Source organism: Syngnathus floridae, chromosome 4 (assembly GCF_059516105.1).
Source record: "Syngnathus floridae isolate MCC-2025c chromosome 4, RoL_Sflo_1.0, whole genome shotgun sequence".
Taxonomy (NCBI): Eukaryota; Metazoa; Chordata; class Actinopteri; order Syngnathiformes; family Syngnathidae; genus Syngnathus; species Syngnathus floridae.
Window position 1 is genome coordinate 15,505,794 of NC_142416.1, and position 19,738 is coordinate 15,525,531.

The 19,738-nt window shown below is 40.3% G+C and overlaps 2 protein-coding genes across 14 annotated transcripts in view; one reads left to right on the forward strand and one right to left on the reverse strand.

Annotated features, from left to right (window-relative positions):
* Window positions 1-19,738, forward strand: part of LOC148399406 (multiple PDZ domain protein) — a 150,665-nt gene that overhangs the window by 24,230 nt on the left and 106,697 nt on the right. The gene's annotated exons all lie outside the window — the stretch shown is intronic.
* The window catches only part of adgrl3.1 (adhesion G protein-coupled receptor L3.1), a 114,005-nt gene that overhangs the window by 19,015 nt on the left and 75,252 nt on the right, over window positions 1-19,738 (reverse strand). For 11 of the 13 annotated variants that reach the window (XM_088373944.1, XM_088373951.1, XM_088373946.1 and 8 more), the window contains exons 10-16: window positions 18,769-18,954; window positions 16,998-17,036; window positions 10,299-10,482; window positions 6,140-6,262; window positions 5,864-6,069; window positions 4,580-4,756; window positions 3,212-3,421 (exon numbers count right to left, since the gene is read on the reverse strand). In XM_088373944.1, the coding sequence (XP_088230070.1) occupies window positions 3,212-3,421; window positions 4,580-4,756; window positions 5,864-6,069; window positions 6,140-6,262; window positions 10,299-10,482; window positions 16,998-17,036; window positions 18,769-18,954 (1,125 nt within the window). The remainder of the gene's footprint in view (window positions 1-3,211; window positions 3,422-4,579; window positions 4,757-5,863; window positions 6,070-6,139; window positions 6,263-10,298; window positions 10,483-16,997; window positions 17,037-18,768; window positions 18,955-19,738) is intronic. The other 2 variants (XM_088373943.1, XM_088373955.1) reach the window with 1 other exon arrangement.

Here is a 19,738-nt window from a genome sequence, read left to right on the forward strand (position 1 = left end):
GCCGCTGATTTACACTTGATGACGAGGCAAGCGCACCGTTCAAAAAAAAGGGAAGAGAGGCAAGATAATTATTGTTGAGTGAAATGGTTTAGATAGTTCAGCAGTAAAATGAAAAGACAGGCAGAAACTAATTTTGCTAATACATACCTAATAGTATGTATTGAATGAAAATGGAAACATTTATGTATGGGTTTCATTATGGAAATGAATGATTCACATTCAAATACTACATCGCATTACATTATCAGCCTTTTTCTACACAGCTTAGTTTGATACAGCTTGAAATAACGACGGACTGATAATAATGGACGCGTGCCCAGGCCGCTGACGAATGACAGTCGGCAAAATTAAGTAAACGATCCTCCTCTGGAAATTATTACAAAATATTACAGCAAATATTCCATTCGCATTCTCCTGAATCTGAAGTATATAAAAAAAATAAACCCACCAATAATGATACTACCTTGCCACAGAAAATGATGAATGCATTTACAAAACATTGCAGTCGCCAACACATTCTGACAGATGATGAAGAGGTAAAATGAATTGGAGAGGCAGATGATGAGACATTAAAAAAAACCTGCGAGAGAGACGATCTGGCAGATATATGCAAGTTATATATTTATATATGTATAAAAGGAAAAACAGAGCAGCAAAAAGATGAGCTCTTGGAAAATAAAAAAAAGAAGCACCGAGCCTAAAACAGCATTAACAATTGAGACAATAGGGCAGGAAGAAAAGAGTGGTGCTTAAGAAAAGAAGCAGAGGGAAGAATGATCTGTGCGATTTGGGCCATCATTTTCATGGCGATCTAAAGACTCGTTGAATGAAAACGCTCAAAGTGTGACTTTTTATAATGAAAGCGCTTGCAGAGGGAGACAATTACCTAATGTCTGTCAGACAATGAGTTTAGGGAGCCAGGGAGTCGCTCATTTCCATTTCTAACGATGGCACGCTTTTGCTTTTACACACACACACAAAGACACACGTGCAGGTTTAAAAAAAAAAAAGGATGTGCTGCTTATGCGGAGTCATTTGGTTTTCCTGATGGATTTACTGGCTTAACCAGCTACAAGCTAAGTGACGCCAAAGATGTTAATGGAGGTCACGTATAGCCACCGGTAATTAACGGGAGAGTGGTCTGCACACGCACGGCAGCTAGCAAGCATAGAAAGACACATGATCTCCTTCCACACAAGCACGGAGAAGCACATAACTCCACAAGACAATGTGTAACCATATTGTTCTCCTCTCTGCCATTAACAGTTAGAAGCTTTTTCTAATGGACATTGGGTGAGATGAAAAATGCTGCCAGATGTCACACGAGGTTGTCAATAAATGTTTCTGACGCACAAAACTATTGACAGAGCTGGTGCAAAGAGTGACCTTGATTGGCGGAATTAGTCACACTCTTCATAAAACATTTGCGGAACAATACTAGGAGTCTTAGTCATCGATGGCGAGAAAATTATTTCTCACTCATTTGAAGACACATTGGACGAGTCCTCTTATGACTTCTTATACACAGGTCGGTGGACTGTGAGAGGGTGAGCTGCGCTGTCATGAGAGTGATCACAACACTCTATGCTTGATGTGTGAATAGGCACAATTTAGTATATTATTTGCCGGTTTTGATGTTTATTGGGAAAAATTTACTTTATTTTGGCATTGTTATTTTTTGGTTTAGTGTTAACTGCTTCGTGAATCATAGCAAATGAAGGACAGAAGTGATTTACTTTTGCTTTTTTAAACTATATCTGCACAGAGTAATATATGGATCTTAATGTGAAATTGGTAAACATTAGCTGAATTCAAGTAGATTCAGTTCATGGGTGCGCAAAAAGTTAATTTTTCTCTTTTCAGCAGTAAGAAACAAAAGTTATATAATCAGTGTTTGAGAAAACACACTAAATTGACTGTGTTTGACGTGCCAAATTAACCTACAATCTAAGTGTCAGCGTCTAAATCATAATGAATGATTGTTTTCAACCAGAAATTATTGGAATCATGTCAGCCTGGTCAATTGAGACTCACGAAGGTTCTGGCCAACCTTGGTTGTCGCTAATCAACTGAAAGCACTGCATCAGTGAGCGTGATGAATCCGACCATGAAAAGATTCCACTTCACATTGACCCAGAATAAAACTGCTCAATATTATCTTGTATTATTGGATATGAAGCCAGATTCTCAGTTTTGATATGAATTTCAAATACAGGAGAACTGCTGCGTAGGCATCATTTACATATTGCATAGATGTATTCCTATTACATCCCAAACGTAATTTACACGATGAAACAGCAATGGGAAAATGTGTCCGTATGGAGCAGCTTGTAAAATGTAGGTTGAGCTGAAATTCATGTATTGAGATTCTTGGCAGAACCAAATGGATTTTTGGATTAAAAAAACAAAACAAAAAAAGCATAAAATATATTCATACTAACCTGAGGGTGAATGACTCATGGAGGAAAGTGAAGCAGGACTGAAGTAGCACATTATTAGAGGCAAAGTCAATACATAGTCATGTGCACATACTGCAATATGTAGAGTACACAATATGGCGGGGAGAAAGAGCCTTAGGATAGTTTTTTTCAAAATAAAATACAATGGTCCTAAAAAGACAAAAATTAAATTGACTTGGAAAGGGATTATTCATCTGTGTTAAATTTGAAAGAGGTCCTTCAGTTAGTTACTTCTCAATATATATATATTTTTTTCAATCGGCGCAATTAAAATAAAAACCACTCATTGTAACTCATTTGAAATATTTGTGGAACTACAAGGTGATGGTTTGACATTGGACAAAATGTCAAATGGATACTAGCTGTCGAGATGTACATGTTCCCACGTGCCTTTTTGTTTTAGCATTTCTCCTTGCATGTCTGCGTCTTTGTGGTATGCAACAAAAATTAACAAATTTGAGGAAAAAAAATCATCTTAAATTCAAGTCTCTTTTAAATGACATAACCTCATTACGTTTATAGACAGCAATCATGTCTGTATCCAAACCTGTCCGATGACAATAAACTGCTACAAATACCCATTGGTTAAGCGCTAAATCACCCGGGCCAACCCCTGATTGATTAACTAATTAAGAGGTTAAGTATTTTGTCCATGTAGTGCATACAACAGCAGTACTTTCAGCAGCGCCAGCAATGGTCTTCTCTGTAAAATATGATTGCCCGGTGCTACCATATTGCATGTCTGTCCTTACCGGCTGGTCTGCTCTGTTGATTCCGACCAAGAAGAGCGACTCAGCAATGAAGAGGCTGATGCAGAGATTCTTATGGATAGTGTTGCGGTCGCTTTGCAGTCCGCGGAAAAAGCAGAAGGTAAAGATGCAGATGAGCAGGCAGACCAGGGACAGCAAAATGCCCACCCAGGTGATTACATCCAGGAGGAGGTCATGGATGCTGTCTGCTTTCTGTGAACAATGCAAAAGCAAAAAAAAGGTTTAGTTCAACGGAATATGAAAGTAACGAAAAATGACAACCTGGTCGAGTGTCATTGATCGTTCCGAGTCAGGGTGTTACAGTGTTGCGCAGGTGTTCCGGCTCTATCTATCAGTGTCCTGCAAGCTGGCAGGCTGATCTGCGTTGAACACAGCAACGGCGTGATCGATACGCTGCTCAAAGACTCACGCTGCATTCGTATACGGCCGCCAAGTAAGCGAGCCCTGACAGTGACCTCTCTTTGAAATAACACTCGCCCTCTGGCTGAGAGGGCGAGTGCCCATATGCACAACAGCTGACTTTTAAAAGGAGAAAAGAATGCAAAAATGAATGCAAAGGATTGTGCTTTGATTTATGAAGACCCCTTTATTGTTGTGAATTGACATTTAAAGGAAGTGCCATGCCATTTTATTCATATATTTCACTGTTTTAAGAACCAATCAAATTCGTCTTCATAGGGAAAGACCACTTGCCTATGATGATGTCATTTTTTCATACTGGTTGGTCAGAGCAAGTGAAGTTCGACAAGACGACATCGGTATTACATTTAAAATTCTGCATTTTTCTGGAGTACGTGGTATTTTATAAGTTATTTGTTTTGGTCGTGTTGTTAGATGAGTATTGATTTTCAACTGCGCCAGAATATGTACTTGGCACGTAGTTGTGTTCTGTTATATTGCATTTTTGTCTACTATTGATGGTTTTTATAATTGCGACATGATGGCGGGGCAATGGAGAGGTGGATTCAGACAGGTTCAGTTCTCACTGAAAGCTGAAGTAACGTCACTTTCGACAGTATTGTATCTTGATTGCGTAAAATATGAAAAACATATATTTACTGAAGTCCCTGGTTTTTCATAACTTAAATAGTAACATCTGATATTACGATCAGGATATCTTAATAGAGTTTGTCAAATCACTTGTAAAACTTTCCAAAGTATGATAACTAAGTAGTGGAGTCGAGAGAATTCGGAATCTATTTGCCAGATGTTGTGGGCCCATTCTCTTCCTGTCCTCCACTCCCTCCCTCCTTTTTAAGATGTGGAACTGCAGCTTTGCCTGCAAATCAAGCTGTGTCATGATTCGTTCCAGAACCACGCTGGCCGGGCCCGACCCGAGTCACAGCCTACCTTGACCTCAACGTGGGCCATGAGCACGGCGAAGCTGGTGAGATGAGTGCAGGAGCAGGTGGTGTGGGTGCGATTGGTGGCCAGCAAACGACAGTCCTGCGTGGACCAAAATCCTGTCATGGTACGCTTGGAGTAGCTCCAGAAAGAACAGTTTGGATTGAAGTTCTCTTCCGAATGCTGGAATAAGAGAAACAGAGTAGATTTAAAGATGGAATAAAATGCAGGAGGGAGGGATGGAGAAAATGGATTGATTGTCAGAAAACATTTCGAGGGCTCGGCACAACAAACAGGATGATTAGTGGCAGTCAAAGAGACATGCGTACAACCAACAGAAGGGACAGAATACGCGGCAACAAATGTCATGTCAAGAGGTGACATTGGAAAGGCTGTGCTTGTTGTGTGTGAAATTGTGACTGAAGGAGCTGCTGGTGGTGTGAAAACTGGGTGTTACTTTCCAAATGAGCACCTAAAACACAGAGTAAACTTTTACTGCCAACAAATGGATTGGAAGTACATAAAAAAATCGTCAATAGTTTTTATATATATATTTTTATATAGCTAAATAATATTTTATACTATATATTTAACTAAAAAAAAAAAATATATATATATATATATAAATAATATATATAAATAATAAGGTCAGACATAATAAAACTGGTAACAAATTGTTTAAAAAGTTCTAGACCAGCCGATATATGAGGATCACACTATTTAGTATTTAGCCAAATTGGTTCTCAGGGACTACAATGATTTTTTAAGGCCTATTAGGGTATATAAAAGTGACACATCATAAAGGGAATGACGATTTAAGGTACTAATGCGTTTCAGAGAGTTTTTAATCACAAATTAGGCCCCGGCCCCTCGTTATTACAATTTACTTGTTGAGTATTGTGTTGGGATTTGCTATAAAATAATTCCATCCTTGTACAGGTACTTCTTTATGGACAAAGGTATTAGGTCATGTAATTCTAAATCAAGGAACCTTTAAGCACTTAGTGGTAGGAAGTGAATTGTCGAAGTTGTATAAATGACTTTTTTAAAATGATGTTAGGAGAATATGTAAAAAAGTCTACACACTAAAAAAACTAGACTTAATGTGACCGATAACCTGTTCAACCACAAAAAACAACTTTTCAAGACGTAGAAAAAAAATCAATAAATCAGATTGTGCAAGTGTGCACACCCACTGCCACTCATGAAGACTAGTTGCATAGCCCTGCCCTGCATGACAGTTCAGCGGTATTCAGGCGTGTCGCTTGCTGTGCGGTGAGCCGTACTAACCTGTAGATGTTTGACCGTGAAGATGACAGGTTCCGACAGGTAAACCTTGTTGCTCTCTTTGTTGATGGATGCCATGATGACGGGGGAGTTGACAATGACCGAATAGTTGGGGTAGACGGCCTCGCTGCTCAGTCGGACGCTGGCGTTCTCTGTGGAGAGATAGGAGCCCAAGTTCCTGTAGAGGACGAAGGCCATCCTAATCTCACCTGTTGGAAAAACAACACAAAGATGCGTTCCATGACTCCGAGCAGAGACTGATAGACATTTCTTTCTTACCGTTTCTACCATGCTGTTTGAGAGTGCTTGCTGACAGCTGGATGGAGTTTCCGTGTAGCTCGGATTGAGGGAATGTCAAGTCGGTGAGGCTCCCGTCCGTGCTAAGCCTAGCTACTTCCAGCTCTGGAACACACACACACATGCAACAAAATCTCAAGTCAAGTCATTGCGCAACATGTTATTTCAGGTTTGTTATTACCGTGTTTTCTCACTAAGTGCTTCACAGACGTCATTCCTCAAGCAATTCTCACCTGCACTATGCAACTAGAAATATCTGACACTCATTAAAGTGAAGTAAATCAAATTTTACAGACTGAATTGGCAACTGTGTCTTCCTGTAGATAATCCTTACATTGTGAGAATCTAATTTAGCCGTCAGAGTTTGTTAGCACATCCTTGATTGGGGCTGTGTAATGCAATAGATAAAGATTCTAATTAACAACTAATTAAACCTTTGGTGTATTACTATCTTGAGTTTCGGAGCAATTTGATGATTTAGACACTACTTGCACTGTGAAAACAGCGCCCACATCAAATAAACCACACAAGGACGTATTAGATGAAAAGAGGAAGCCTCGTGGGAGGGTTGGGGTGAGAGGCGGGGGTCAAAGTGAGCTTCTGAACGGAGCTGAAAAGAAGTGGCTTTTGTCAGGGGATTGGGATAAAGGGCGGGTAGGAAATGGGTGAGATCAGTGAAATATGTGTAAGACGTGTAGAGATAAAGGCAAGGTTCCCTTGTTGTCATGCAGACCAAATTTATCTGCAATAGTTTGGAGTATATACAAGAAAAGATGTGTTTTAATTTTTCAAAAGAGTGTCAAAGATCAGCTAAATCACAAGTGTCAAACCTATGGCCTGGGGGCCAGATACGGCCCGTCACATCATTTTATGTTGCCCATGAAGACAAATTATACATCAACTTCATGTGTCAATACTAAAATTACAAATTGTTTTCACTTTTATCAAATAGAGAAATTGCTAGCATTTTTTCCTATTACCATTCATCTTTTTAAAATATTGTTTTTAGTTTTTGAGTGTGATTTCAAAACTAGTTTATTCAGTTTGTTGTGTTGCCTATTAATTGACAATCATAATGAAGGAAACTATGACTACAATGCAGCCCACGACAAAAATGAGTTTGACATCCCTAAATGTATTTATCTATGTGTAAAAATGAAAATAATTTTTGATACAAACCTAATAATGTCTTCTGTAGAGAGAAAGTAACTGAAACCAATAGATCCACAAGACATCCTATTATTTAGCGGCTTTGTAAGATACTATATTTGCCCATCATCCAATATCTATCACCTCAGGAAGCATATCAACAAATTCAGGACAACTGTAGCAGGGAGTCCAACATCTTTTGTTGTCTATCTGTGGGTCTGACATCAAGCCCCAGCCGCAAACACACACGTACATCCATACGCATCTCAGCAGGGTATCAAAACAAACTGCTCATTAAAGCCTCCGTGTCATGACAATCGGCTTCATACAAAACATACTTGTTCTTCATTGTTATCACACATGGTGATGCTGTTGTGTTATTCCTTCAAATGGCTCTTTTGCTACCGCTAATAATTAATTCATCTGCCAATTACCGAAGCGTATAGTCACACATTTAATAACGTCGCATGCTTCTCGGGCTTCTTCGGGATGCGTCATTCAGATTCCTGTTGCAAGTGTCCATGAAAGACTCAGAGGGGGAGAAAGTCGGAATAGAAGGGAGAGGAAGTAGAGGAGCATGATGAGAAGTGAGATCAGGCCAGTTATGAATAAAAAGAAGAGATAATCGCAGCGGATCTGCCCACTGGATTAGCTGGGAGGGAAGATTAATGGCACAAAAAAGTGAAATGAGCACACAACAAGATTATTTCCTCTTTTGAGTTCTTTGGAGATGAGCTAGCCTACATTTTGGCAGCTGCTTAGTAGTGTGGAAGGAAAAGAAAATGACAGTTCGTGGCAATGAAACCTATTTTAACTTAAGTGAGTAAAGTGTAACGTTAGAGCCACATTAGGTGAATAGCTGTGATTTCACTGCCTAGTGAGGTGAAAGAAAAACTCTGTGAGCATCATGTGACATTGCACCAGCAGCCTCGAGCACACTCTCGTAGACTCCTCATCGCTCGTCATCTTTGGCTTCATTTCCCTTCCTGCTCCTCCTTTTCACCTTTGATGGCATAACATACAAGCGGAGTGCGTCTTTGCACCGGAGGGGGGGCTCGGTTGATGTGTTGTGCGAGAAACATGAGATCAAACCGCACTAGGGTAGAGAGGAGGAGGAGAAGGCTGAAGGAGGGAGAAATAAGAATGACACTCCACGTTGTGGGGGCAGATGAAATGAAGGCGAACATACAAGCTACAAATCATCGTGTCTTGTTCCTGTGAAGCCATCGCTGATTAGGAAAGGAAAGGCAAGTCACTTAAAGTTAGACGGTTAGAAATACTAAATGAAAACTGTAATGCGATGGGGTGCCATTGGATATTCATTCAAACTAATAAAGGTACTTCTATAACTATACGATAATTATTTTTGAAAGGTTGAGAAAGAAAGTTAGAAAATTGGGCCCATAAAATCATCTTCTATCTAATCTAATTGGGCCCCGCACTGACAACCAACATTTTCCCATAAGAGGCCTCAGCTACCACAAGCAACTTCTGTACCCCTTAAAATAAATATGATTCCACCTTAAAATTAGAACAATAATCCAAGTAGTGGCTGTCAACTATAAAAAATGCTGACAAGACATATTCTGCAGGAAGTGGTCCAGCCAAGACCAAACCCTACATAGTTCTGTCTCTTTACGAGGACTACAATTAAAGGCAGGTTCTGAGCCTGAACGCTTTGAGGCTTTTCACTCGGCCATATTTCAGAGTTTTTCCTCTGCAGCCGACTGATCAGAATGATGAGATCAGTGAGACGCAATGAGGAGAAATGATGGAGGAGCGAAAGGCACAAGAGAGATGGTGGTATGCAGCTCACTATAATCACTAGCTTTGTTTTTCTTCGCCTAGAAATATGTGTGCATGTATGTGTGTGTCGCGTAAGAAAAAAAAAAAAAACAGGTGTCTTTGACAAATTTATTCCCGGCTTTGGAAGCCTCAAGGTCATATTTTTTCTCTGTGTTGTGTTCACTCAGCAGAGGTCTCAGTGGAGTCAAAGCTTTTCATTGAAGCTCTTCATCCTGCCATGTCTTTGACAGTTACATGCCTGCTCAGTGTAACACATCTTGCAAATTCAAGCCGTTACCCCTTTTGCACGTGCCGCCACAGAATTATTTTAGGCGAAAGTGATAATTACTGTGAAAAGCAATTAAAGACAGTTATTAAAGATTTTGTTTGATTCTGACACTCAGGGCGTAGATATCATAGCGACAAATATTGTTAAGCAACTTTCATTCCATTCAATTTGCGCTGTAATAATGTTGACACGTTCCAACGGCTAAAACTAACAGTATTAAACACCTCACATTTGCCAGAGTTGTCTTTCTTATTAAATACAGGGCAGCTCAATGATACAGTGGAATACAAATACTACTTGTCACATGATGCAAAATGGGCTACTTCCGCTAAATCACATTTTGGAGAGAAATGTAATTAGAGTTTATCCTTGAGCTATTCATTTCTTTTATCATGCTAACAGGTACAGCTGGTCAGGGCAACTATCCCATAATAAAATGTTTACTGCTTTGGTTTGTAAAATCCCAGTTAAAAATGAAGCAGTTATTAATATAAGAGTAGCCCACTGTATTAGAAGTAATCGATAAAGTGAATGGATGGACGGTTGGTGCAAGTTTTTTTGTGATTTGTTGTTGTGTTGGTGTACTGGAGATTGATGCATCGGTGGATTGGCAATTAAGTGGTGAATAAATGGTGGCAGGGAGGAGGGTGAATAGATTGGTGTTGCAGCTCTCCACAACAACACTGAAATAGATCTATTGGTGGATAGTTGATGAATGGATTACTAAAAAGCAACAATCAACATTCAACATTTTTTATCTAAAACATCTTGGAGGACAAAAAAAAATGAAATCCAATTAATCCATTTCATGCTGCAGCATAAATTTAATACTGAAAGCTTTTGTCCATTGTTAAATGAAATTTTTGGCAGTCTGCATTTGGGAGCTTTTGTAAATGGAGGGAAAAACAATTCACTTACGGATGTTGTCAGTGGTCTCCTGCACAGTGTCTGTCTTGAGGAGGTTGTCAGCCAACATAAAAGCGCCGGTCTCCACCGTGTCGAGGAGCAGCGTGGCCGAGTGTAGCTGCTCGCCGGTGGACAGCTCTCTCCACGCTGTCTGGGCTCGCGGTTGGAGCAAATTATTCACCGTCTCTACCATGGCCTGAGGGGCGGCACAAGCATTGAAGGAAACACTTAATAAATGATTCCAACGTGACCAGTTAATGCCAATCCATTAAGAGCCCATGTAACATTCGTGTTCCGTGACAAGAGCAGTCAATAACACAAGACAATGGGAAAGTAGCAGCCTCTCATTTATCATGTTGATAAATTATGTCGAGAAAAATGTAAGCGATGCAAATGCGGCATTCCCATGCAGACGTTGCAAAAGAAACATTAAAAAGCACATTTGAAAACGGGTCAGCCAATCATTTGCGAGGTTTATAAACCTGTTTCCCCCTCAGGTACCCAAAAAAATGACCAAAACATATCACAACAAAGATTTTCTCTTATGATTCAAGAGAATGGACACTCCAGCAGACAATAACAACAACAATAAAGCTGACTACATTTTTATATCTCTAGAATTGGTTTGCCTTCACCTGACTGCCATCGCTATTTTGCCCTTGAGGCTACCACCTGATTTCTTCCATTTGATCAGATCAAATGTTTTTTCTGCACAATGGAACCTAACCAGACTCGGTTTAAGTTCGTACCAAGTTGATCTATTTAGGAAACTAGAATGGAAGCACCATTTAAAAATCCTTCCCGTTTTTCCTTTTGAAAACCAACCTCATCCGATCGTGGCTTCATGCAGGAGAATTTTTGCACGCTTCCAAACAAACACTGCTATTTTTGAGTTGGTGCAATACTGGACTGTTTAGAGAAGAAATGATATATGCGATTGTCTACTGGGTCACATTCAGCCATGCGTAGCTGCTCAGAGTTCATAAATACGAGCCGAGTAAACGGAAGAGAGTGCAAGAAATATTCTTTCTGAACGTATACATATTTTGTTTCCTGCCCACATTCCTTCATACTCTTAAGAATTCACCTCCTCATTTTCACACACATTTTTAAAAGACCCTGGGAGAGATAGAGAAACTGAAAAAAATGGAGCATGGTGGGGAGGCGGTGGAGGGGGAAGAGACACAAAAGGGAGTCATGGGAGAGCGATAAAACAGTCCAGTGCTTCCACGGTGACAGGCGTCCTCTGGGAGAAGTAGAAGAGCCAATACAGGTGCTATCATAGACATACATCGCACCCTCCCATCTGCCTCTCAATTTTTCCTCCATTTCTCACTCTCGACTTGTAAAGCAACCTCTTTGCAAACGTCCTGCCATGCCTCACTCGCGTCTCGCTCTTTTGAGGCCTCTCGAGGAGGAAGTCGGAGGAAAGCAGGTGGCATGAGGGGTCTCAGGTGAGGACTGTTGTGGTTGAGTGGAATATGTCAGTTTATTGGCGATTTGAAGAGGACAGCACAGAAAGAAACGGTGCTTAGTTGAGACGAGACTTTGAATTTGGATTCATGTTTTCTTTTATTTGCACCAATGCTCTGTCGAGATAAAAGCGATGACAACCCCTGCATGTTGATGTGCCTCAAGAACGAACACAAGAATTCGATCCATACTATTTTCTGTTTATTCATGATGGCAAATCATCCTCTGTATAATCACAAATGAAATGAATCCGGCTTGCTAAAATTATAGAGCGATGCCCCGCTCCGGCTAGCGGCTAATTAGCTGTGATGCATGTTGCATGAGTTGCAGCATGACTGCTTTGAAACCAAACTAATTAAGCCAGTGATTCGCCAAACAAGTAAAAGTTGGACATAATATGAAGCGCACAAATATGTACACGTGCAAAAACAATATGTTTTTTTCCTGTTTAGTCAACATTGATTGTCAATAAAGCCCCTGGTAGGCAGATTTACCCAAAATGAATCATTTAGAAAAAATAATGAGCATTTATTTTGTCAAATTAGTGCTTGCCATAAATAAATAAATAAATAAATAAAGATGTTGTTGAATTTGATAGTCCCTCAACATGGTAGATATACATACCATGAGTTGATAATTGTTCCTCTACTGCTGGTTACTGACTGACCTTCAAAATGAATTGCCAAGGTCAGGAATCACTTTGCAGCAGACCATGCTGACTCGTATCTCATTTCAAAGCCTTCGATTCAACCTTTCCACATCCCAAATAATTTCTTTCAATACATCACATATGTGTGACATAAACGACAACACAAGGACAAAAACAAATACAACACGAGACAGATGAGTACATTTGAAAGGGCGCTGCGGAAAAGTACGTGAACAGCGTTACTTTTTTTTAAACTATTAAATCAACGTTTAATCTTTAACTATTGCTTCTTGGACTGTGTGACAATAGTCCAAATATATTTATTATATTACTGCTACTTGACTATTATTAATAATAGTCTATTAAAAGAAAGGATTCCATGTTTAAAAAGAAGCTGCCATCTTTTGACAATTAATTAGTTGCAGCTCTAAAATCTAGCGCATTTATTTATTTATCCAAATTGTGTGCTCCTTACTTGAAGTCAGCATAATTTCTCACAAAATTCTCAATGCACTCTTGGATTGACACTAATTATTACAAAGATTTTTCATCCACCAGAGAGAATTTTCTTTTCTACATACAATTTTACAAAGAACACATTTGCATTGTGTGTATCATAATATCTGTAAAGTCATATGATAATGTCAGAATAATAGTCCTTTCATCCGCTTGGGTGATTCGGACACAATGGAATTGTGCACAATTGAATTTTCTAGATGTTGAGAGATGATGCACAGAATACATTTAATAATAACTTACAGTATTTTTGTGCTTTTTTTTTTTTTACATTGGAGAATTACATCAGATAGAAGAGAAAAATAACAAGATCTGAACAACACTGTGTGGGTGCCTTTTTTTTTCCGTTTAATATGCAAGTTTACAAATGTATGAGATGTGTGCGTGAGTGTGTGTGCGGGAAACATTGCAGTGCATCATTCTGCTCCACTTGCTGGGACTATTCTCAGTGCAGGCTCTGTTTTCCATTCCCTCATGCTGTACTTTGATGTGTTTCAGATAACCACCAACTGCCACCCACCCTCCCATCTAACTCTCATTAAACTTCTCATAGCTTTTTATTGAACTTTTGATTATCTTGCATTTTCTATGCCGTATAATTCTTTTTCATTGAAATGCAATTCTCGGGTGCCGAGATTACATCTGCAGAGGAGAGGGACTGGTATCTGAAGGGAAAAAAAGGTATGAGATTTTCTTGAGGTCCAGACATCGACACATCATAAAAGTTATGTGTGTGTCCATGTGTGTGTGTGTGTGTGTATGTCTTAAAGCCAAGTTGCCTTTGGTGACATCTACACAAGACTAACGACTCGAGGGTTAAAATTATGGCTTTTCTTTCTCGGGGCTACTCACTCTGCAGAAATAGATAACACACACACGTACATGCACACACACACACACGCACACACACACCAGTAAATGGGGCAGAAATGAAATCCTTTGAAGCGTTGGGGTAATCCAGCGTAAACAAGAGCGGCAAGACAGACGAGAGTCGGCCTGTTCTACTTCTCGCTAAACGTGCACACGCATGAGCGCCAGTGCGTTGACGGGTCAGTGTGTACGCTCGCGCACGGCAAGGCCCACTTTTAAACTGACAGCATTCGGATGTAAAAGTTGGAAAAAAAAATCTTTTTCTTTCTCGCTTGACTGCGCTTGAAGAAAGTGCATGTTTTGGTGAATGTTTTCATGGTAGAAGCCGTCTTTTCTGTCATTTGTTGTTGGACTTCTCTTCTGTCTTTCCTGACAGAACGAGTTTAGAGCTAAATCGGGCTTTACATTCACAAGCATGACCCGCCATCCATAAATAGAGGGCACCTTAGGCATTGTCATTGAGCATTGCTATCTTCTCACTGCACGTTGTGTTGCTTTCTTTTGATCGCATTCATTTCCACCAGCGGTGAACGACATGCCAACTGATTAGCGCATTAATTGATCCTTGAGAATTCTGACAGTCTTGTGGAGGTGATTGTTTTTATTAATCGTATTTAGGCTGCAACCAGTTGAGGTGAGCCTCAAATAATTTAAAGCCATGACATAATCAGCTTTTTATATTGGCTGCTGCTTCTCACACTTGGATCAAGTTGCGTTCCCTCAAAAAAATAATAAACAATCGATCCATTGATGGCGAATTCTCTCTACGGGCTTTCAAAGAAAAGTAGTCAAATGCTGATTTTCTTTCTGTTTAATTTCTACCACGACTGCTCTCCATCACTCATTCCCTCTCTCCAGCTCTCAGTGCACCTTGCACATGCACCTCCCTCCATCAACCAGCCTGCAGCATCAAAGCCTCTTCAAATAACCAACTTCATCATGAATAAATTGCCAATTTAGTATACATGAAACGAGTCCCCAGTCCCCCAAACGGAATGCACGCGTGTACGTGTGTGTCTGTGTGTGCGCGTGTGTGCGAGAGAACGAGAGAGAGAGAGAGAGAGAGAGAGGGAAGAGAATTCAATTATTTTTCATCTCTATTAAGAACCCAAACCTCCTGCACGCTCTCCTCACTTGACAATTAGTGCTGCAGATAATTAACGAGGAGAGGGCAGCAACACACCACATCCCTAATCACGCACATTTCTATCTGGCAGAGTAGGGGACTGCTGCTATAATTTTGTTTTGCATTACAGAAGCTAATTATATAATCGATCACTACCAACACCCCCCCCCCCACCACTCGCTCAAAGCAGAAAGTGTGTGTGATGTAATGTTTTGAACCTGGCTGAAGCTGTCTGAAAGTGAAGAACCGATGTATAAGATCGAAGGCAATGCATCAAATAAAAAATGGCACATCGCTGTGATGTCTAAAATTATCAGGGAGTTTATATTTATACCTTGGCGACGTGTGTGTGGTGTACGTGTCAGCATGCATACAGTTCCAAGCCATGTTGTATGATGTGACATTGCTGACTGCTGCTGACGTGGATAGTTTTTGCAAAGGAGGGGAGGTTGGGAAAAAAAAAACAGCCTGCATCAGGAGAAAAAGAGCTAGCCCATCAAGGGTGTGTATGAATGCGTGTGTGAGAGCAAAAAATGAGATGCTGCAGGCTGTCTCCTGCACACAGATGAGCTACGTAGGTGCTGTGGTGCCTTGGCTTTGTGTTATTACCTCTTCCAAGGGAGTCTAAATTCTACAGTGCAATTCTGGTTTCATTGTTTGTTAAGAGGATTACACAGATGGTACTTCACCAATTTGCACTGTACATTCTTGGTGGTTATCGATTGGCCTTTTCAGTGGCACAGTGCCAGCGTAGCTTGGCAGCACGCGTTTCGCCCCGCTTCCCGCTGGGGTGGTCCGTGCGCCGCTTTGCAATAATACCGCTTTGCTCAAACCCGGCATGCCGAAACTCACAACAGGTGCTTCAGTTAGGGAAAACCAGCCTTGTTGAACGCCTCGGCCACACATAATTAGGGGTATCACGATCATAATCCATCCATCCATCCATCCATCCATCCATCCATCCATCCATCCATCCATCCATCCATCCATCCATCCATCCATCCATCCATCCATCCATCCATCCATCCATCCATCCATCCATCCATCCATCCATCCATCCATCCATCCATCCATCCATCCATCCATCCATCCATCCATCCATCCATCCATCCATCCATCCATCCATCCATCCATCCATCCATCCACAGCAGCTGGCAGACTGAACATGCCATTGTATAACCAGTATGTAAAAAAATGATATTTTATAAACTTCAAGTACGCCACTGAAGCTAGCCACCAGCAACCCATACGCATTTATATCATCACAAATTACCAATGTACCTTTCTATCTTTGTATTTGAACGGAAATTGTACAATATATTTTTTCCCCATCTCTAGTTAAGGTCTGCACATGTCTGAAAGCCTCTCTAGAAAATAGCAAATGTTTATTAACACAAATAATGCTTAAGTGCTGTTCCATTGTGCATTCAAGGTTGCGACATTAACCACAATCCACAGAGCGACAAAGACACGGAAGCCATGAACACTCAGCCAACCTGACACACGTTAGTATGATTTTAAAGGAGCGAGACCATGATCAAGAACCAGTGTGCAACAAACTATCCATCATTCCACTTCACTTTCTCTGATGCAGCAGTGGTGGAAGAGACATTTCAATGAATGGAGATGGATAGTAAGTCATTTTGCTTCCAGGCAGGCCGTTTACAACTCAGCGCACGGTCCTGCAAAATAGATGAGCAACTATTGATATTGATCATGGTCTCTTATCTGTACCGCTGATTGCAAATGATAGAAAAACATGGAAATGAAAACAAAAGAAGCAAACCCTTTGAGGAGATTAAATACTGTCAGCAAACACCTGTGGATTCAGATGATTGATGCCGATCATTTATGGTCGAGGGGGGAGTTCAATTACCCTCCTCAAAGGATTTCGATTCAAATCCTGAAACATCTGCCGCAGAGTACAACTGCAAACCCACATTGCGCATCACAAATGTGTGATATCACACAAAGGCTTGCTTGATCAATTACATGCTGAGCGTGAAAGTAAAAAAAACACACACACACAAAGCGGGGTGTGGCAAAGCAATCAACGGATACCAGGAAACAGAAATACCTGTGTGAAAAACCTGCAGGACCTCTCTCTCTTCTGAAGCTGTAAATTCAAACAATTCAACTGTTAGCAATGTAACACCTCTCCATCTCACACACCAACGTGCCCTGAGGTGAGCAAAGATGCACACGCACGCAGAGCTTTATCATTAACATAACTCAAATAGACGTCGGGGACTGGAAATAGAATTCGTCTCACTCACCTGTGTTTTCAATGCATCTCCCAAAACACCGTCATTTCTATTATTCTTTGTTTCCTTACTGACACAGTTTGTGATCTCATTCTTAGAAACAAAGCTTGTAAAAAATATATTGTCCAATTAAAACTTATAATTATATTTTAGTTTAAGAAGTTTTCACAACAATGCAGTTCATAAAGATACATAAGAAATTGCCGTTGCTCGACGGATTTTGCTCAAGAAACATCAGTTGTTGTATTTAAAGCCATTGCTAACGAGATATTTATGTTTATCTTGTAAGAACCTGCGGTGAGCTAAAATAATTTTTCTACGCTACACAAATTCAGTCATTTATTTTCTTTATCTACGATTAAGTGTATTTTACTGTCATCCACTCAAATATGAATGGCCATCATTTTAAAACGCACTGATTTAATTATGGATTTGGGTCATTAATGAGATCAGGAGTAGCGCTTTTCCTCTCAGAGTGAGCAATACTTATCTAGAAATCCAACTCTAACCAGCCATTTGGTCAACGGTGAAGCACGTATTAATGGATTCCACTTGTACACACGCTTTGACAAGTTCATTTCAAATAACCGAGGAGAAAGAGCACAGGTTGCAGTGAGACAGCAAGGCAGATTGGGAAAGGGTAACTAGGTGCAGGCCCAGTGACTCAGAAAGTAAAGTTAAAAAAAATAGTGAGTGTATAAGAGTTGGCAGCAGCTGTCAGTCTCACTCCCAAAGTCGGCCTATCACTGTTGACCTCAGCAAAGACAATCAAGGAACAGTCTCCCATTAAATGAGTCAGCCAGTCAATTAGGCAGCCAAGGCAGCCAGTCAGTGAGTCCCCACTGACTTGGCTCTCTTTAATGAATGCCTACATGAACAAACTACAGAGCTAAATTCTTCCTTGTTCACTGCTGATAAATCAGATCTTCTGCATACTGAGGATACACTTTTGATTTATGGAAGTCTACAGTGAATGCAAAATCTTTTTTTGTGTGTGTGTATGCTATGCTTTTTTGTGCAGCTGCTAAAAAATAAGTTCCAAAACTTTAAGGACGTTTCCCTGGAACTCCTCTTTTGTTACCCGTGTTAAAGTATCCGTGGAAATAAAAAAAATGCAGCATAGTTTTCCAAACTACAGCCACCAGTATTAAAATAAAACCATTCTGTCAGGGCATGAATTTGTTAAATTCATGGAAAACACGTATTTCTAGATTCACTACAGTTTTTATCTTACTAGCATTATAATGGGGTGTGACTGTAAGGCATAGGTGTCAAAGTCAAGGCCCGGGGGCCAGTTACGGCCTGCCACATCATTTTATGTGGCCCCCAAAGACAAATTGTGCATCAACTTCATCTGTCAATACTAAAGTTACAAATTGTCTTTACTTTTGTTTTTGTTACCATTGATCTTCCCATTGATCTTTTATAAATATTTTAACAGTTTTTACTAGTCTCCGGTTTCAAACTTAGTTATTCATCAGTTTGTTGACGGTCATGATGGCCCTCCGAAGGAAACTGTGACTATGTTGCGGCCTGCGACAAAAATTTGTTTGACACCCGAAGGCAACCCGTACAACACAGTACCTTGGTGAGGCTGCGGGCGGCGCTGTCCTTGCCCCCAGGGGTGAGGTTCCTGAGCTGCACGTCAAGCAGTTCCACCAGCTGGGCCATGGCCCGCACCGTGGAAGGCACGTCGCCAGGACGCAGGAGCCCTTTGGTCTGCTCTGCCAGCTCCCTGGCCACGATGGCTGCCGTCTCGCCCGACCGGAGCTGGATGCAAACAGAAAAACACCGGGGGGTGGGGGGTTAGGCAATGATGGATGGAGTTGGGGACGACGTAGTGGGAGTTGGAGCAAGGAGAAAAAGTTGCAGAGAAAGTTGAGAGCAAAGATAGGGGCATGCAGGAGAGGGGAAAATGTGCGAGGGCGTTAGGAGAAAAGGTATAATGAAAAACTTTGAGAATTATTCATAGAATACGCTCTCCACTGGGTTTGCACTTGGGGCAATGTCATGATAAACAATTACATGCAGTAGAACTTCTACAGTCCAACACAATACGCTTAGTTTGGATTTGGGAAAATGTATTATAGGACATTAAGTAAATAGAAATCTCAGATTTTAGTATATGATAAGGAATGTTGTCATTTTGATACCATAGAAAAAAATTAAAACCTCACCAACTTCAAATTAGTGCTGATAATTCATAAAATTGATAGGATACTAATTATATTTTGATAAAATAAAAAAACATGTTTTGTATGTTTTTAAACACGACGGAAAAAAACATTTTTAAACACTAATAATTTTATAGATTTTCTGTACTGTATATAAGTCGTAGGATAGCAAAATATTTGCTGTTTACTATTTAACCTTCAGGCAGTATAAAATTGCACTGACATTTTTGACATCCCAACCAATAGTATGGAGGAGGAAAGTGAGTTGATAAGGGCTTGGAAGATAAGTAGCCGGATGGCTCATTCATCGCAAATCACTCCATCATTGTTTTTAATATATGTCAGCTTTTATAGATCAATAAAAACCCGTATAGATATTG